Source organism: Colobus angolensis, unplaced genomic scaffold (assembly GCF_000951035.1).
Source record: "Colobus angolensis palliatus isolate OR3802 unplaced genomic scaffold, Cang.pa_1.0 Scaffold210, whole genome shotgun sequence".
NCBI lineage: Eukaryota > Metazoa > Chordata > Mammalia > Primates > Cercopithecidae > Colobus > Colobus angolensis.
Window position 1 is genome coordinate 2,941,535 of NW_012115267.1, and position 18,373 is coordinate 2,959,907.

At 45.7% G+C, this 18,373-nt stretch overlaps 1 protein-coding gene across 2 annotated transcripts in view; it reads right to left on the reverse strand.

Moving 5' to 3' along the window:
- Positions 1 to 4,662: 4,662 nt before the first annotated feature.
- PINX1 (PIN2/TERF1 interacting, telomerase inhibitor 1) overlaps positions 4,663 to 18,373 on the reverse strand; it is a 74,591-nt gene continuing 60,880 nt past the window's right edge. For both annotated transcript variants that reach the window (XM_011942819.1, XM_011942818.1), the window contains exon 7: positions 4,663 to 5,623. In XM_011942819.1, coding sequence (XP_011798209.1) covers positions 5,099 to 5,623 — 525 coding nt within the window. In that variant the 3' untranslated portion in view covers positions 4,663 to 5,098. The remainder of the gene's footprint in view (positions 5,624 to 18,373) is intronic.

Here is an 18,373-nt window from a genome sequence, read left to right on the forward strand (position 1 = left end):
AATGTTGTTAAATGTAGACGGTTCCTCCTCAGGTTCAAGTAAAATGAGCTGGCAAAGAGCTTCTCACAGCTCATGCATGAATGCCAAAGGGGAGAGGACATTCGCTAGCCACGGTGTAGGAGGCTGTGTCCTGGGCATCAATGTGTTGAGATTAACCCAGGACACGGCAGTCCTTTCTCAATGACATACATTCATAGAACTTCCATGTGGGTAGGCTCTGTAATGAGTCAGTCACTCTGCTGTCAATTGGCCTGGAGCCGGGAGTCGGTGTTCAATAAATGTTTTCAGAACAAATAACTGCTTTCAGCACCCACGCACCTTTTTCTAAGGAAACTCAACGTAGAATATACATACAGAAAATTTCAGCTATAACTGATTACAAAATTCTCCCCCCCAGCTAAAGACTTCACTGCTGCTTTCCTTAAGTTCACTGCTAATGCCTGCGCAACAGGTCGGCTGAGGTGGGAGGACTCGCACGGCCTGCACCAGCCCCCTACCCACCCGTCCACAGGAGGCGAGGCCCGGCCCCACCCGCCCTTCTTTACCTGCTTTCTCTGGCTTATTCCTGCCTCTTACTGGTTCCATGAAAGCTTTGTGTATGCCACTGCAGTATATTCAGTATTTCCTAAATAGATCGGACACTTTTATGCAAGGAGTTTAGTCATCAACTTTACTAGGACACGGTACTAATTTGCTCATTAATAATCAAGCACTATAAAATCACACACTGAGCACCCGACCTGACCTCCTGCCCTGCCTGCCGGCACAACAGGCTCTGAAATGCAGCGGCTGCAGAACCAGCGAGATAAACAGGGCGGTGACAAGGAGGTTCTTACTCCAATCTAAGTACAGCCGCTGCCTGCTGATCCCAGGGCTGAGATCACTCGGACAGACTGTGCCGAAAGCCTTCCCTGATGCTGTTTCTTCTCAGTAAACAGGTCTCGGCATGTGCCTGCCAGTCAGTGAACAGGTGGAGGAGGAGGGAGGCAGAGGGATGGCCTCTACTAGGGAAGAGATGCTCACTGGGATTTCAACTCTCAAAAGCATCAATATTTTCTACAAATTGAAAACACTCTTCTTCAGAATTGCAAACAGGGTTTAAGAAGCCAACTCACCCAATTTCCCACCCACCTCTTGACCAAGTTGGAAAAGAAAATCCATTGAGAATGTCTCACGTGCAGCATATCTCAAAGAATTTTCTATAGCTCATCCGAATCATACTAACTTAAATCAATTGTGAAACTCTTTGCTGTTTGCCTGCTGCTTTCAAATCCATTCCCAGTGAAGAGTAACAATGACACGTGAAGAGCATCTGCAACAGGGAGCCTCGCAGGTAGAACTGACTGTAGCAAGGATGGAGGAAAAGGGGCGCGGGTTTGTGACTACGGTAGATAGTGGGCAGGGGCATCCCGGGGCCTCTGGGAACAGCATCAGTCTAGTTATAAAAAGGCTGAGAGCCGGGAGCAGTGGCTCACGCCTGTAATCCCAGCACTTGGGGAGGCCGAGGCGGGCAGGTCATCTGAGGTCAGAAGTTTGAGACCAGCTTGGCCAACGTGGTGAAACCCTCTCTATTAAAAACACAAACATTAGCTGGGCGTGATGGTGCACACCTGTAGTCCCAGATATTTGGGAGGCTGAGGCAGGAGAATCACTTGAACCTGGGAGGTGGAGGCTGCAGTGAGCCAAGATCACGCCACTTCACTCCAACCTGGGTGACAGGGCGAGACTCCATCTTAAATAAATAAATAAGTAAAATAAAATAAAATAAAAGGCTGAGAGGCCCTTCTGTAAAAGGGGATGACGATAATGGTTACCTCCTGGGTTGTTTGAGGACTACATGAGTTGACTTATTTGAAGTGTGTGGAATAAGGCCAGGCATCCAAGACCTCATACAATAATAATAATAATAATCCACTAAAATGAACAGAAAAGGAGAGCAGGTTACTGCAGGACAACACAGAAGAGCCTCTTCAGTCGACAAATATTTCCTTGGGAGCCGCTTTTCCTCTTTAAACTGAAAGAACCAAGGAAAGCACTGAAGACTAAAATTAATGTATTTTTACCTGGCGAAATAATTCAAGGCAAAAACAGGGTTAATATGCTATCCATTTTTAAAGTATCAAGCATAAAATGCAATTCAGAGTATTTGTTTTGTTGTTCTAATTTCCACTTAGATCCAGAAAACCAAGAGAACTGAAAAACAGATACAGAAAAATGAAAGCTGAGGGTATCTAGAGAAAAGAGAGTCTCCACCTCCTTTGGAACAAATCTGCTCTTTGCCGAGTATGTGACTCATTCTCAGGCTGCCCACTCAGTTATTAAAATAATTCAGGAGGGGTCAGGAGCAGTAGCTCATACCTGTAATCCCAGCACTTTGGGAGCCCAAGGTGGGCGGATCACTTTGAGCTCAGAAGTTTGAGACTAGCCTGGGCAACATGGCAAAACTCCGTCTCTACTAAGAATACAAAAATTAGCAGGGCGTGGTGGCCAGTGCCTGTAATCCCAGCTACTCAGGAGGTTGAGGCAGGAGAATCGCTTGAATCCAGGAGGCGGAGGTTGCAGTGAGCTGAGACTGCACCACTGCAGTCCCTCCTGGGTGACAGAACGAGACTCCCCGTCAAAAAAAACAAAAACAAAAAACAAACAAAACATTCAGGAGGCTTTTCTCCAGTCTATGAAAACAATCATCACCACATTCTACATCCTCTCAGTAAAAGTTGCATGTGGGCCAGGTGTAGTGGCTCATACCTGTAATCCCAGCACTTTAGGAAGCCAAGGCGGGAGGATCACCTGAGGCCAGGAGTTCGAGACCAGCCTGGGCAACACAGCAAGACCGTGTCTCTAGAAACAATAAAAACATTGGCCAGGTGTGGTGGCATATGCCTGCAGTCCCAGCTACTGGGGAGGCTGAGGCAGGAGGACTGCTTGAGCCCAGGAGTTTGAAGCTGCAGTGAGCTTTGATCAGGCCTCTGCACTCCAGCCTGGATGACAGAAAGAGACCCTATCTCCGGGGGAAAAAAAAACCCAACAGTTGCACGTGAACAATCCACAGTCGGGCTGCCTTGGAATTCCTAACTCCAGGAACTACCAGCTCCCTTCTGTACCTCCCTCCTCTGGTCTCCCCACCCAGCCCCTTCACCCACGTCTGACCTAAATGCATTCCACCTGCCTCCTAAATACGCCTGCACACAATTTGGTATATTCTCCCAGCTCTAATTTTTACCGGGAAAGGAAGTTAAAACAAAAGGCCAAAAAAAAAAAAAAAAAAAAAACCAATCAGCATCTACTTATTTTTGAAAGTTAGCTCCCCTTAGGTTCCAGGCGTTCCACTTATTTCTGGATCTCTGGTTTCACAGGCAAGATGGGACAGGCAGACAGAACTTGGGCATGTGCCCTCCGTGGAGAAAGTGACTTCAGAAACCTCTGAGGCTTTATTAGCTTGCGATTCTAAACTCGGGGGGACATGAAAAACTCAGAGACGAGTCATCAGGCTCTATCTTCATAAGACTTTTCTCTCTCTGTGTGTGTGTGTGTGTGTGAGTGTGTCTTTTCAAACAAATAGCACTGCGTAGTATCCTTAGAGACTACAGCCAAAGGTCCTTCACGTATTTTCTCTACATTTCAAGAATCTCAGGACCATGCTTCTTATCTAATGTGTGACCTTGAGAGTTAAAAATCAAGGGGAAAAGGTCACGGAATTGGGGGCAAGTTTGAGTTCCCGTCACCAGCCACAATCTCCAGATCAAATGGAGGACAACATGCCGCCTGGGCCCTGGCCAGGTTTGCCTGAAGCAGGGCCAGGCAGCCTCAAGGCCTCCATGGCAGGCTGGGGATATGGGGACGTGGGAAAAGGGGGTGCAGGGAAACTGGGAACTAGGCGGGGAGCGTGAGAAAGGGAATAAACGTGTACGCCGATGAAGAGGAAAAGCAGGAGGAGATGAAGGCAGTGCAGAGGGCAGAACAGCGGACACAGGGCCGGGAAGGTGGCAGGGCTGCACTCCAGAACCTCAGCTGAGCGTTTTCTTCTCCTGTGTCCCAGGGATGGTGTGAAGTGTCTGCAGGCGTCCGAGTGAACCCACAGGGAGAGTTCGGCTGGCACACAGGGAGATGGGCCAGGGCGCGGCAGGTGAGGGCAGCACAAGCATGGTGCTGCGACATCACTGCTGGGAGCAGGGCTGAAAGGCGTCTTTTGCTCTAAGGACTTTCATAAGGCAGTCCCAATCCAAAGACCAACCTCAGTTTCACGGCCTTAGCCTCTCAGTTTCTTAAGCCTTCTGAGGACCTCCTGATCATGACGAGTAAGTCATTTACAGCCATGTGACAGATAAATCAGTATAGGTGATTTGTCCTGAAGGACCCCCAAAGGGAAATACATGAGAGTACCCACACGCGGCACAGGAACAGCAAGAGTCCTCCTGTGAGAGCTGAGAGAGGACACTGGCCCTGAGTCTGTCCACTGCTGAAGCTTGGCAGAGGCGGGGGGAAGACCTCAGAGCAGTCGGCTGCCACTGCTTAGTGGAGGGGAGGGCGGTAAAACGTTTCCCCATCAAACCAAAACACAAGAAAAAAACCTCTCTGATTTGGGAATGTAATCATGTAATTTCCACTTGGCAAAAATGTTGGTTGGCTATAGAACAAAAGGAACAATCTGAATCCAAGCTATTGCCTCTTAATCCTTTAATTAGGCTGAGTCTTTCAGAAGAAAGCACCATTCATTGTTACTGAAGAGAACCAAGAGCAAACAGAGATAGTGACACACACACACGCACACAGACACGCGCATCCACACACGTGTGCACACTTACATGAATGCATGTATTTGTAATGATTATAATTAAACACTCTTGCTGAAGGGCTCAGAGTTTACAAGAAAATTTATTTGTGTCTGAGAGCCGCTATTTAGAACATTAAAAAGGCCCTCCTGGGAACGTAACTTGGGGGAGATGTGGTGAGAGGGCGGGACTCAGCAGCCCACAGGCATGTCACAAGATGCGCCCAGACGCTCTGGGGTGAACTCTGCTCTGACTTCAGGCCAGAGGTGTCTGCCCCGGCAGTGCCCTAACAGCTGAGTGGTCGGAAGGCTCCGGCTGGGGAGGATTCATTTGGAATCTTTCTTCTTCTTCTTCTTCTTCTTCTTCTTCACTGGTGTTTCTTCTGGCGTAGCGTCCTCTGCTATCTCTACTGCCTTTTGCGGCTTTTTCTTCCCTCTCCTCTTTTTGGGCTTCAGGGTGAAGTCCCCGCCCTCAGGTGGCTGCGCATGGTCCCCTGCATCCGGAGCAGAGGCCTCAGAACTCTGGTCCCAGCAGGGCCCTCTGAGCTGCTCTTCCGCTGGCCTGCTCTTCTTGGCCACTCGCTCCTGGGCCTTGGCCCTCTCGGGCTTTCCCTCCATGCGCCTCTTGGCCTTAGGCTGGGGGTAACTCTCCACATCTTCACCTGTGGCCTCTTTGTTTCTTTTCTTCCCCCTTTTGCGTTCCACCTGCGTCTCAGAAGTGTCAGACCCTGGAACTGGGACCTGGGGCTTGTTCTTCAGTGCTGCCATCCTCTTGGCAAAGTACTCCTGGATGGTGAAGGCACTGGTTGTTGTGGTTTTGTTCTCATCTGGAGTGGAGGGACTGGCATCATCCTATAGTGCGCAGAAGAGTTAAAAGGCAGGTAAGCATCAACTGTTCATCCCTCACTGCACCCAGGAGGCACTCACACCCGGCACTCACACCCAGCACCCACACCTGGCACTTAGGAGACAAGGCTGAGTGCCAGGCTTCTTTCGGCCTCTCTCCCTTCTGGTCGGCCTGAACTGCAGGCCTGGAGCAAGGCGGCCACACACTCTGGCTGAGTACTAGGTGGGGTGGTAGATGACAGGCAGAAGTTAATGTCAGAAGGGAGCTGACAAGCCGCCTCGATGGAATTCGGAGTAAACATCTCCCTAGAAACAAGTGTTGTGGTGACCAAGCTCCCAGAATCTCCCATCAGAAACAGGGACACTGGCGTTCCAGAGCTTCATGATTTTGTTAGACAACGATTTCACCTCATTATGAATTACACGGGCCTCTGTGTTGATCTAGAAACTTAAGACACCACCTAGATAGGTTAACCTTCCATGAGGACAGGAGTCGCATTCCACCCTGGAACCCGGCTTGCCGGGGGCACCCTTTCTCACCCAAAGGCGGAGTGTGGCCGCTCTGGCAGCTGCTCCTGAATGGAGTGCAGAGTGCAGACTCCGCGTGTCTCAGCCTCCTCCCTGAAACAGCGGGCCAGCTTGGGGGCTTCTTTCCCTCAGCTGAGGGTGGGGAGGAGGGAAATGCCCCCTCCTTCCCTAACAAAAACTAGATACTCAGGACTGTGTTCGGGCTGTTTTTAAATTTGAGGAGTTACTCACACATAACAGCTGAGATGAGGATTTTAATTTTAAACGAGTATATTGCATTGTCAGATAATATCTGCTATAAGAAAAAATGTGAAAAAAGTAGATATCTAAAAGTACATTTTGCTGTAAAGCTTGAGAAGTGGGAGAAAATTCCTAAGGGGAGAGGCTGGGATAAAGAATGAAATGCTGGAATCACCATCTGCGTTGAGGCTGGCAGTAAGGTGAGGAGGCGTGCCTGTGAGGCAGGAAGTGCCTTCGGGTTGAAGACTACAAGGAATACACTCGGAGTCAAATCAATGTCTGCAGCAACTCTGCCCACAGAGACTCTGGAAATAAGTCATTAAGCTATCATGCTAAACTTAGGTTTTCATAGTCGCCTGGCTTCTTCCTTCATACTCATTTATCTCACAAGAAGAGGCTGGGTATTCCATGCTTTCATGGTGGGAGGGTGGGAAAGGGCTCCTGAATAAAGCAATCTCTAAATTGGGATTCTACTATGATCCTAAGCTTGGCTGGCAAGGTTCTGCTTCTGCAGGTAACTGAATTACAAACCACCTATAAACAGACCCTGTATCGTCTTGACAGAGTGGTCCTCAAAAAGCAGCTCAGTGGAATTCAAGATAATGTCCCATTTGCAGTTCCAGCAGAATTAATATTATTATATATCAACGGACAACTAGGGCTTGAGTGGCCAGTGCCTCAGAGAGCTCTCACAAAAGGGTACATAAAAAAATCATGTGGTCAATTTTAGAATTTCAAAACAGGCAGAACATGAGGAATAAATCAACTGAGTTTTGGGAAGAAGTTTTAATTTTATCCATTACTATTCAATTTGTGCTGGAATTCCATGGGGTGATTTTGAGAAAAATAAAAAATACCTGCCCCCAGGAGATTTGTCTTTTTGTTCTTCAAAATGTTGAAAAAGAGCTGAAATGCTGCACAGCCGAATGAAGGATCTTCTCAAGGCTCTCCTGGCACGAGCCAATCCCAGGCTCATGAACGAGAGAGATCCTGCCACCCACAGACGGGCACCTCACGGCCACATGGAGACAGAGACAGGCTTGGTGACCAGCCACCCTCACAGCCACACAGGGATAGGCTTGGTGACCAGCCACCCTCACAGCCACACGGGGACAGGCTCGGTGACGACAGCGGGCTTGTTTATACAACAGAAATCTCACTGACAGTTTTGCAGCACTACAGGTGCCTGCAGTCTGTGGGCCCTCTTTTGGAATGTATTTGTGAGGCTGGAACTCACATCTGAGTCAAATCCTATGACTCCTTACCTTGCTTATCTATTTATTACCTTGTGAATTCCTGATTTGAACCACAGGAGCTAAGTGCTGGTATTAATCACATTTTTTATTATCAGGAAATACAAGACCACTTCTGAATCACTTGTTGAATTCAGTGGGTCTTCCTAATCCCAGAAAGTAAGTAGGCTCATAATCAATTCCTGGAATGTAAGTTTAATAGGCACGGCCATTGCACAGGCGTGGCAGGGCATGGAGACAGGCTAGAGAGGGGCCAGCACCCGAGTCCTACTGCTTCCCAGTAAAGTGCTGGCCACATAATGACCGGCTAGAGAGAGCTGCTTAATGCGGGGATAGCCACCCTCCCACACCACAGAAACGTGCCTATTGAACAAGACCATGGACTCAAAGGAAAAATACACTGAAAATCTGACTCCTGCAGGAGCAATGGCCAGGACTCATCTTTTTATACACCAAAGTCAGAAACTCAGTTTCACTGCAGAGATTCTAATCCTGCTTCTGCATTCTTGACCATGGCATCACATAAAAATATATACATATTTTCAAGAAAACTAATGCTTTTGTATCTGGTCTCTATCAAAGTAAACAAGTATTGAGAAAAACAAGTTACTTTAAACTATTTTGAAGTGACAATAACTTGCATTTTCCCACATTTCCATTAAACACACAATACAACCTCAAAAAATAAAATCTGTAATATTTAAATGTGACGTTCACCGCTTCATAAACGTTGAGAATGTGTGTTTGCTAACTGTGTTCCAAAAACTAATGAAACAAATTTAAGAGTAACTTGAAAACTTCTGGTTCTATATAAAATACTACCAAGAAATATGGTTAATCATCTTGCCAAATGTGATTTAAGCTCAGGGACTCAGGAAACGTCTCTCTCTCTTTTTTGAATTCCAGTGCCGGCTGTTCAACTAAAGGAGGTTTTTGTCGCTAATGGCAAAAGCCGTGAGTACTTTTGCACCAACCTAATAAAACAAGCAGGACTAGCCTTGTCCGTTCGCAGCAAGCCTCACGGTCCTCTCCCTTCCTTCAGCGCTAATGAGTGCATCACATGTGTCAAAAACATTTGTGACTTTCCCAAATGGTAAGTGGGCCTTAATTTCTACCCAATCAATAAGCACTTGTGGGTTTGAACTGAGATGACTCCGGAGCACCTGCTCCCCAGTTCACAGAGCCCTGAGAGTTGAAAGCCAGGCCCACGGGAGCACCCTGCTCACTCACGTGAGGAAGCTTCACCCAAAGTGATCAGGCCTGGGGGTCCTGAGGAAGGCAGCTGTCACCACTGTGCGAGGCACTTGACATCAAGTGGCATCTCAGCCGTCTTTTGCGGCAACCTGAAGAGAGGCGCCCTCTCATGACACAGGCAGAGTGAGACTCCTAGCACTTAATCTGCAGAAGGTCTCACAGCTGGAACACGGCAGGAGAGAAACAGACCTAAGGGTGCTGGAAGCAAAGCACTTGCTCCCTCTACCACAGGACCCTGACTTCTAGCTCCCATCTCATGGACTGCCTTGTCACCTTTCCTCTCTCTTCAGAAGCCACCACCAAAACTAAAGTATGTATCAAGTGACCACATAATCCAGAGACTGAGGTTCACACTCACCTAAGTTGACTGATGCAGAAAAAATATCCACAGAAATAGTACTTTCAAAAGAGAAAAAAAAAACTACATCATCTTAGTTTGCAATTCATATAAATAAAAAACAGCCTGAAGCCAGGCTTAAGGGTTTTATAATTTATCAAACTAGCGTGTACAGTCACTTGAAAAAGTGTGACTGTTTCAAAGCAGAGAGTAAAACCCAAGTCCAAACCTTCCACCCAGGCAAGAAGCCCTCTCGAGCAGATGCTGGACAGCTTCCACCGGGACACTGCCAATATGGAAAGGTGGCTGCTCTGGTTCTCGGACTCAGTTTTCTCATCAGCAACAGGTCGATTCAGGTGGTTCCTGGGCATACACTGTGTGTCATGATTAGAGCTGGAGAATCTTAACACCATCTCTGGCAAGTCCAAATTACCACTGAGGAAAAAATAAAGAGTGGGTACAAAGGCAAGCTGACCCTGCAGAGAGTCCCTGCAGGTATCAATTACAATACACCACAGTCCTCTCTGGTCCCTGAAAGATGCCTGAAGCTACACATATCACCTCTTCTCAGAGGTCTACAGAATTAGAGTCTGTCTGCTTCTTTTAGGATTCTCTATCTGGAGACTGTGCAGCTCCATGAGTATCTGCGCAAGCTCCTCTGGGCTCACGGAGGACTTTGCTCTTGTGTCATTCAAATGTGTATACTGAGGTGGATTATTAATAAAATGCCCAAACAGAGAGGATTCTCCATTATTCTCAAAAGAATCTTTTGGGACAAGGAAATGAAGCAGTCTGCACACAGGCCTTAGTGAAGTGCCTGGAGCAGATGCACCTTACTATAGAATCCCCCTACTTAGGATCAACACGCCAGCCCAGGGAATGGACTTCAAAGGCAAGTCTTTCAGCTTGCCAGCCTTGCTCACAGATCACCACTGATCTTAAGTGACAGGATGATGCAAGCTTTCTGATTTCCATGTGAAGACATGGAGGTCATGCTGCAACAGTAACCCTTCAATGAACTTTGTTAACAAAGTAGACACCCCGAGCTCAAGGGTAATGGATTTAGCAACTGGGGTTGTGAGTCCTGATGGCTACTGCCTGTGATGAACAAACGCTTACTGCTACCACAGCCTGTCTGTCATCGGCCTGTGCTGGGTTCGTCTGTGAAAAGTTAAGAAAGCTTGGCAAGTGAGTGGTTTGCCAGAACATTCTGTACCTTTTCCAAACTTTTCAGTAGGGCAGTTCTGACAAACACAAATCATGTATCCCTGCAGGTATGAAGTGACTGTGTGTGACTCCTCAAGACAACGGGACTGTGGAGACCCACTGTCAGCTGTGTGTGTCCTTTAAACTCCTCCAACAGAAGGGGAAGGATGAACTGACCCAGCCACTCCCTATGCTGGTCTACCATGTCCTTCCACATCCCCTGTACACAGTCCCATGCATCACCTTCTTGAAGATCAAGTGTACAACTGCTTCCTTCCACAAGTCCGATCCCATGTGAACATCCTTTCTTGTTTATTGCCCATAACAGCAATTTGTTGCTTCTATTTTTTGTATTTGTTTAATTTGCTTTGCAAGCATCTTCCCAAGGAAACAAGTTTCTTGAGGACAGGGGTCATTTCTATTTCATTTGTATTCATACAATCCACAACCTCCCTAATGAGGAACAAGGTATGGTAAGTGCTCAACAAAGGCACAAAGACACCAAACCCAGCTGGACCAAGGCTGTGAAGAGCTCCCACCACCACCCACTGGCCCCAAATGTTTTGTGTTTGTCAGCACAAACTTGTCTGCGTATCAGACAGGTCTAATGTACAGAAGGGGCATGGGAGGGTAAGAAGAGAATCAGCATTTTGAGTGTAGATTCTTCCCATCCACGTGAAACCACCCCCTTCTCGTCAGACAGCACCTTCCCTTGCCTCAGGATGCAAACTACTTCTCTAACTACTGCAAGGTATAGCTGAGTGTCCTCTGCTGTCAGCCAGTTCCTTCCTGGCCCTTAGCAATCAATAGAAACTCAGTCTCATCTCCTGCTCCATCATTCCACATGTTACCATAGTTGCCTTGGAGGGGATAAGTCAATTGGAAAAAAGCAAAGTACTGTGTGGTATGGGAACTGCCACGTTTTTTCTGTGGGATTAGTCAAACACAAGCAATGCCAGTAGGGAATGAACTGTTCTTGCTAAAGAAGACAACTGTTCTTGGTAAAGAGAAGAGAGTTCTCAGGCATATCAGATACAAAGGTAAGCAGCTCACTTGGAGAACAGCAGTGGGATGGAAGTTCCACCAGCAACCTCTGGCAGCAAGCTGTGAAGGCACAGCCTACATTATATCTTAGCTGAAAACACAACCTGGGCAAGCTGATTCTAGGGAATCACTGAAATGGGTTTGCCACTGAAGGCCAAGCTAGGCAGTGATTCACAGCCATTCGTCGGAAAGCCTGCCCTGAACCACCATGGCGGGCGGCCCTGCTCTTCTCTCTACGAAACCTCTGTGGTTTCATGCGTTTCCTTTGTGGTTTCTACATAACTGAAAACATCCAGTGTTTTATTGACGCACAGCTATTTTTACACTCACAAAAAGCTTTTCAAGTGTGCAATCTCGTACATTTTTCAAGACACTCATCGCTCACATCTGGAATTAGGCTAAACACACAAAGTCTTGGCAATGAGCAGCCTCAGGGAATTTGCCTGGGAGATGCAATCAGTTTTAGCATTACCAAGTATCACAAGAGTCAAAAACAAATATAAAACCCCATCGACTGGAGCTGTGATTTGAAGTGGTGTTAAAAAGCAAAGATAAAATAACAGAATGAGAATTATGGAGCAACTCAACTGGAAAACACAGAAATTGTGTGTGTGCACATGTGAAGCAGGGTAAGAACCTGTGGCACGTATGAGAGGCCCACTATGCAGGGGCTCCAGAGGGTTCTCTCTAGACAGAGACTGGTGAACTATGGCCGTGGGCCTAGTTTTTAATGATTTTTTAAAAATCATTTCTAAATGGTTAGGAGGAAACAAAAAACTACTTTATGACATGTAAAAATTACATGAATTTCAAATACCAGTGTCCTTAAAGTTTTGAATTTCCTCAGTAAAAATCTTGTGAAAATTTGTTTTCTTTCTCATTATACAAGTATATGCAATAGGTACTAAGTAAATATTTACTGAATAAATGTATTATAAAATCGGCTCTGCGATTGTGAATATAGTACTGTTGACTTTTGGAAGTGGCAGGTGCTTTTCAAGTGCACATACACAATATACCTTTATATACACGCATGTGCCTATATACACGTATGGAACTGGAGGACACTGGGCTTTGACAAAGTCCTCAAGCTCTGTCTCCTGCCAGCGACAGAATGCCTACCTTTCTGAACTGTGTCAGCAAGCAGCAGAGAGGCTGCTAATTGCTGCCTGCTTTTGAGTAGCAAAAGACAGCAGACAAAGAAAAAATTTGTTTAAAAAGTGATCTGATGTCAAAGAGAACTCTCAGCAACCCAATAAGTATGCAGAGATACCTTTCTAATAATCAGGCATCAGAACTCTGCTTGGAATTTACAAACTCAGACACACCGGACATCAGAGAAGATAATACGAACTAGAAGGGACAGAACAGCTTGCTCTTCCGTGGACTTTAATAGAGAAATACACAGAATGCCAAATTCCTCATATGAAGGCCAATGCTAACAGAGCTGTTAATTTTATGTCTTTTTCTTTTCCTCTTTTCCCATATGCCTAAACAGCTATTCCGATCGCCACTTATTAGGAAAAGCCAACATAAACATGTCTGAAAAGGATGGTTCTCCATGGCAACAGCTTCTCAAGTAACCAACTTCAGAATCACTAACAAGAGTCATCCAGCTTCTGTGGAAAAAGAGGGAAAGAAACAGGAACAGGCTTCCTGCCTCCCTGAAAGGTCCTGCCTCCCTGAAAGGCTCTCAAAGTTGCAGTGACAACCATTCCCGACACACGGGCCATGAAGATAAACGAGGTTCCTCCAGAGCTGGAGATGATCAATGTGACACAGGCCCCAACTTCTGTGAATGATGTCTAAAAATAATCCAAATTGACTGCATTTTAAAATTCCAGGTCAACTGGTTCTCTCCCCTGCTCTCCAGAGCCAGGACAAACAGCTTTGATAAACAGGTTGAGACCCAGCACTGGCCTCTCACAGAACAGAGCAGAAGCTTCCAGAGGGTTCTGTCTCTTCCATCTTTATCCCACATGAAGAGGTGAAAATTACTAAAGAACCATGACAACTCGAATGTAGGCTCCTTACTATAGAAAGCAAAGCACAGCAGTTCTTGAAGATTCTAGAAAATCTAAAGTCTTCTAATTTCTAAAAAGAATAAGGTCTTTGTTTTTTTTAGACGAAGTTTCACTCTTGTTGCCCAGGCTGGAGTGCAATGGTGTGATCTCGGCTCACTGCAACCTCCGCCTCCTGGGTTCAAGTGATTCTCCTGCCTCAGCCTCCCAAGTAGCTGGGATTACAGGCATGTGCCACCACGCCCGGCTAATTTTGTATTTTTAGTAGAGACAGGGTTTCCCCATGTTGGTCAGGCTGGTCTCGAACTCCCAACCTCAGGTGATCCGCCCGCCTCAGTCACCAAAAGTGCTGGAATTACAGGGGTGAGCCACCGCGCCCAGTCAAATAAGGTCTTTTTTAGACAATAAAATCTTTATTTTGAAACTAGGAATAGGGTATGCATAGTTATATGGAATAATTAAGTAGTCATGATTGTTCATAAAAGAAAGGTAAATTAGGTGAATATAGTTGACTAATACAAAAAGTTTCCTCTTTCAATTTTTGTAAACTACATAAGGCTAATATTTTCACATACTCTTTCTTTCACCAAAACCAATGTAGCAAATAAAAATATTTAAGAAATATTTTTAGGAGTAAATTTGGCAAGGCAAAGTCATCCTATGTTTAAAAGGTATCGAAATTAGTAAGAATAAATAAAATTCTGAACTTAGTCATGTTAAAAAAGTAAATGATATAAAATAACACACCAGATAGTGTTCTTATCACAATAAAAAAAGACAATATACCGGCACAACTTATTTTTAGCATAGACAAAAACTAAACAACAACAAACCAACTACAAAACCAATTCTACTCAAGAAAAACCCTAACCAGTTACACTGAGATGGTAATTCTAAGGAGCTGATAAAAAATAAAAATTGTTACTGCTATTAAATATATAATCCTATAATAACCTCTTCTTAGTTTTACAGAAGCTATAATTTTTTATTTTATAAACACAAAATATATTGAAAGCTTAAGTGAAAAAGTACAAGAAATACTGTCTCCCTGGCATGCTCAGAATCCAAAAAAATTCTTGCAGCAAGACCTGCCTCATTTGCAACAAAGCATTGCTTGCAGTCCTGAACCGACCCAACCACCAGAAATTCAATGCCCTCCAGTATGCTGCTTCTCAAACTATCAGGGGTAAAGAATTAGTTCTGTCTGTTGTGTGTGTGTGTGTGTGTGTGTGTGTGTGTGTGTTTTTCTTTTTGCCTTTAAAAATTTCCAATCCATTACAGGATTACAGGGCAAGATTTTTATACAGTTAAAAAAGTTACCAGAAAAATGAAGTTTTAAAAAGACATCTAAAACCCAAGTCCTAAATTATTGTCAAATTACTAGAAAAGCTTCTAAATGCTTACTCTTAATTTCTGTCTTTATCTTGTCTATGGACCATACTTTGAGTGGCACTGCAAAATATCAGCTAGCAAAGGACAGAAAACAGGTGCTCAATTTAAGACAGTAGAAGTGGCACTGAATTGGCTGTCAGAAGATCGGACGCACAACGGACAGAACGTGTGATCTAGGACAAGTCCCGGGACTTTCCAGGCCTCAAATGCAATCATTTGCAAGACAGAGAAATAGGGCTCCTCAGTAACTTTTTTCAACATAGTTTCTTCACACGCCTTTCTTCAAACACAATCTTAAACAGAAGGCCAATCTGTACAACATCTCGCAGAGCTTTGGCTGCGGCGGGGCGGAGGCAACCCAAAGCTCACGTCCCAACTCTCCCCTCCAATCCCCTTGTAAAGGCCCCTGGGGACCCCAGAACTCTACGGAATCCAGTTTGAAAATCGACAGCTATACTTTTAAGGTCCATTACAATTCTAGCATTCATTATAGCCTAGATAAGTCCATAGCACTCAGCAAAAGGAGAAGGCGAAAGCTTTCGAGAATAAAATTGGTCTTTGGCTGGGCACGCTGGCTCACGCCTATAATCCCAGCACTTTGGGAGGCCAAGGCGGGTGGATTACCTAAGGTCAGGAGTTCGAGTGCAGCATAGCCACCATGGCGAAACCCCACATCTCTACTAAAAATACAAAAAATTAGCCGGGCGTTGCGGCCGGCGCCTGTAATCCCAGCTACTCAGGAGGCTGAGGCAGGAGAATCTCTTGAACCTGAGAAGCGGAGGTTGCAGTGAGCAGAGGTCGTGCCACTGCGCTCCAGCCTGGGTAACAGAGTGAGACTGGCCTCAAAAAATAAATAAATAAAAATAAAATAAATTGGTCTTTAACATTATATAATATACATAATTCTTAACACTGTCATTAACCTTTGGAATGTCAACAACTGGCAGTCAGAACTGTACAGTCCAACCAATTTCTTCCAAAAATGGTAACAAAGAATCAAGACTGAACTCGCCAATATTGTAAAGTCTCAGGTTGCAAAGTGGGTCCTCCCGAGGCTCACAGCAGCCGACGATGGCCTCCAGCTGCCTACTCTTCCGGCTCTGCCTCGTGAGGTCAGGAAAGGACCACAAGAAAGGGGAAGCAAGGGACGCGATGGTGCTGCCCAGACCTGTCACCACAGTTGCCACCCTGCTTCCTTCAGACTACGGCTGGAGACACAGAGCTTTGCCTTCTCCGCCAACCCTTCCCCCACACTGCAACCCAAAGAAAGGTCCCCCTTCTTCCTGTTTTCATGACGTCACAGAAGGAAAATCTGGGGAGGAATGTTATTTCTGCTTTCCTGGCAAGAGAGAAGTACAGAAGGAAAAATGAGCCGGTGTTTCCCTCCTCTTCTCCTGCAGCAGACCATGTGTATGTCAGTTTCTTACTATCACAAAAGCTCTTAAAACCACTTGCTTCATCTGTCAACACATGAAAAGCCAAATCTCATCCTTTCAGGCCAAACCTACGTCCTGGTGAAGCTCTAACCACACAAAACAGCCCAGCGACTTCCAACCCCTGGGTGTGTTGGCAGGCCCCGCCCTCACCCCCGCTGCTTTCTCATTTCTTCTTTACGAGTATCTTATTATGAAGTTATGTTGCTGATCCACAAGACGACATAAATTTTTACTGGTACTAAAACAACTTTCAAAAAAGTCATGACCCACTTTCTCCTTTCTGGCTCCTCTAGAAAGTAGAGGCAGGCCCAAGCCCCGTTTGAAGTCCTTGCTGCCGGGAGATGGCCAGTTTATGTCTCTTGTCCGAGGACAGGAAAAGGATGCACTCTCGGCACCATGTGCTAGGGTGAGATAAGACCAGAGATTCTGTCCTCAGCACCTTATCAGCTTTTCCTGCCACTTTCCAGAGCAGACAGCACCATGGCTGGCAATGAACGAAGCTAGCTCGGGGGGGGCTGGGTGTGTGAATGGCTTGGGGACTGCAGGGGTGAGGTAGGCAGGGTGTAGAATGAGAAAAGGAAAGAGAAGAGGTTCTTCATGTATCTTAAAATGGTTTGGTCCCCCCAAAATTGCTTTTTTTTTTTTTTAAACACATGGATTTTGCATCTCTGTTGAAACTGCAGCAACCATGATAGATGTTTTTATAAGGACTTCCGTTCTTGTTAGAATGAACCACCACTTTCATTGCTTCGCGCCCTGCCCCTCACTGCCTTGTGTGACTGGCTCCCGGGCACGTAGCACAGGACGGATCTGCTATCAGATGCTCCATGGAATGCCTGTGGGGCCCAGGCTGCAGAGCCGGTGCCTTCCACAGGCACGCGAGCCTCTATCTGCACACCCAGTGATCTCCTGTGGCCAGGACACACTTGCTCACATGGGACAATCTGCCTCACAGGGCAAAGGAACAAGGGAGGCTACGGGACACTCCTTCAAATACAGACGAATGGCATCGATGAGCTGCTTTGTTCTGCAACAAATAACATCTGTGAATCCAAGGATCATACTCTTTAGAAACCCTGGTCTTTTGGGGTTGGGTTAGGGAGGGGGTGAATAAAACTCTTGGAAAAAAATCTAGACTAAGCAGGAAAATTTTAATTTGGTTATGGACTCAGTTATTGATAATGAACTCATGAAAGTTCAGGTTGAGTATCCCTTATTTGAAATGCTTGGGTTCAGAAGAGTTTCAGATTTTTGATTTAGGGATATTCAACCTGGAATAGCAATATAAATATACTAAATTGATATTCCAGGTTGAACATCCCTCTCCTGTTTTTGCAATTTGTTGTTGATGAAACCAAACCACGTGTCCTGTAAAGTTCTCTCATAATCGGATTTTTGCTGAATGTATCCCTGTGGTATAGGTTAACACATTTCTCTGTCTCACGTATCTCCTGTACGGTTCAAGTGAGAGGCAGGCTTACTTCCTAACAGAACACTTTTCCAACGCCAGCATGTTGTTTTATGAAAAACTGGGCTGGATTCATGGTCTAAGTAAGTTTGGGAAACAAGCCTGTGCTATTCCTCCCTTTGATTCGTAACGCACATCACCATCTGAGACACGTGGCGGCTGTTAAACTTCAGAATGGCCCACATTTATTTGATCCTGGAACATTTTTGGTAAACACCCACCGGCATCCCATGAAATCAGTGCTCTGCCGAACTGACTTTGAAAGGGCTATTCAAACAGATAGTTCCATTATCTGGATGAAATGAGTAGTTCTCTTGTTAAATCTTATAGTTAAATCTTTGTTTTGTCCCAGACTGTCCAAGACGGTGGGCTTTTACCAATGTACGTTTTTGCAAAAATGACAAAAGCATAGCAGGGAAGTGAAAAGGGCCTGGTAAGCATCCCACTATGGACAGTAGCTCGCACAGCGCCTCCGGGAGGAGAGGTTAGCTCTTTCGTAGTTATCACACGATTGACACGGGAATGTCTGTTCCTAGGTTTAGAAAAATTATGCTTCCATTTTGGAATGGAGGGTAGC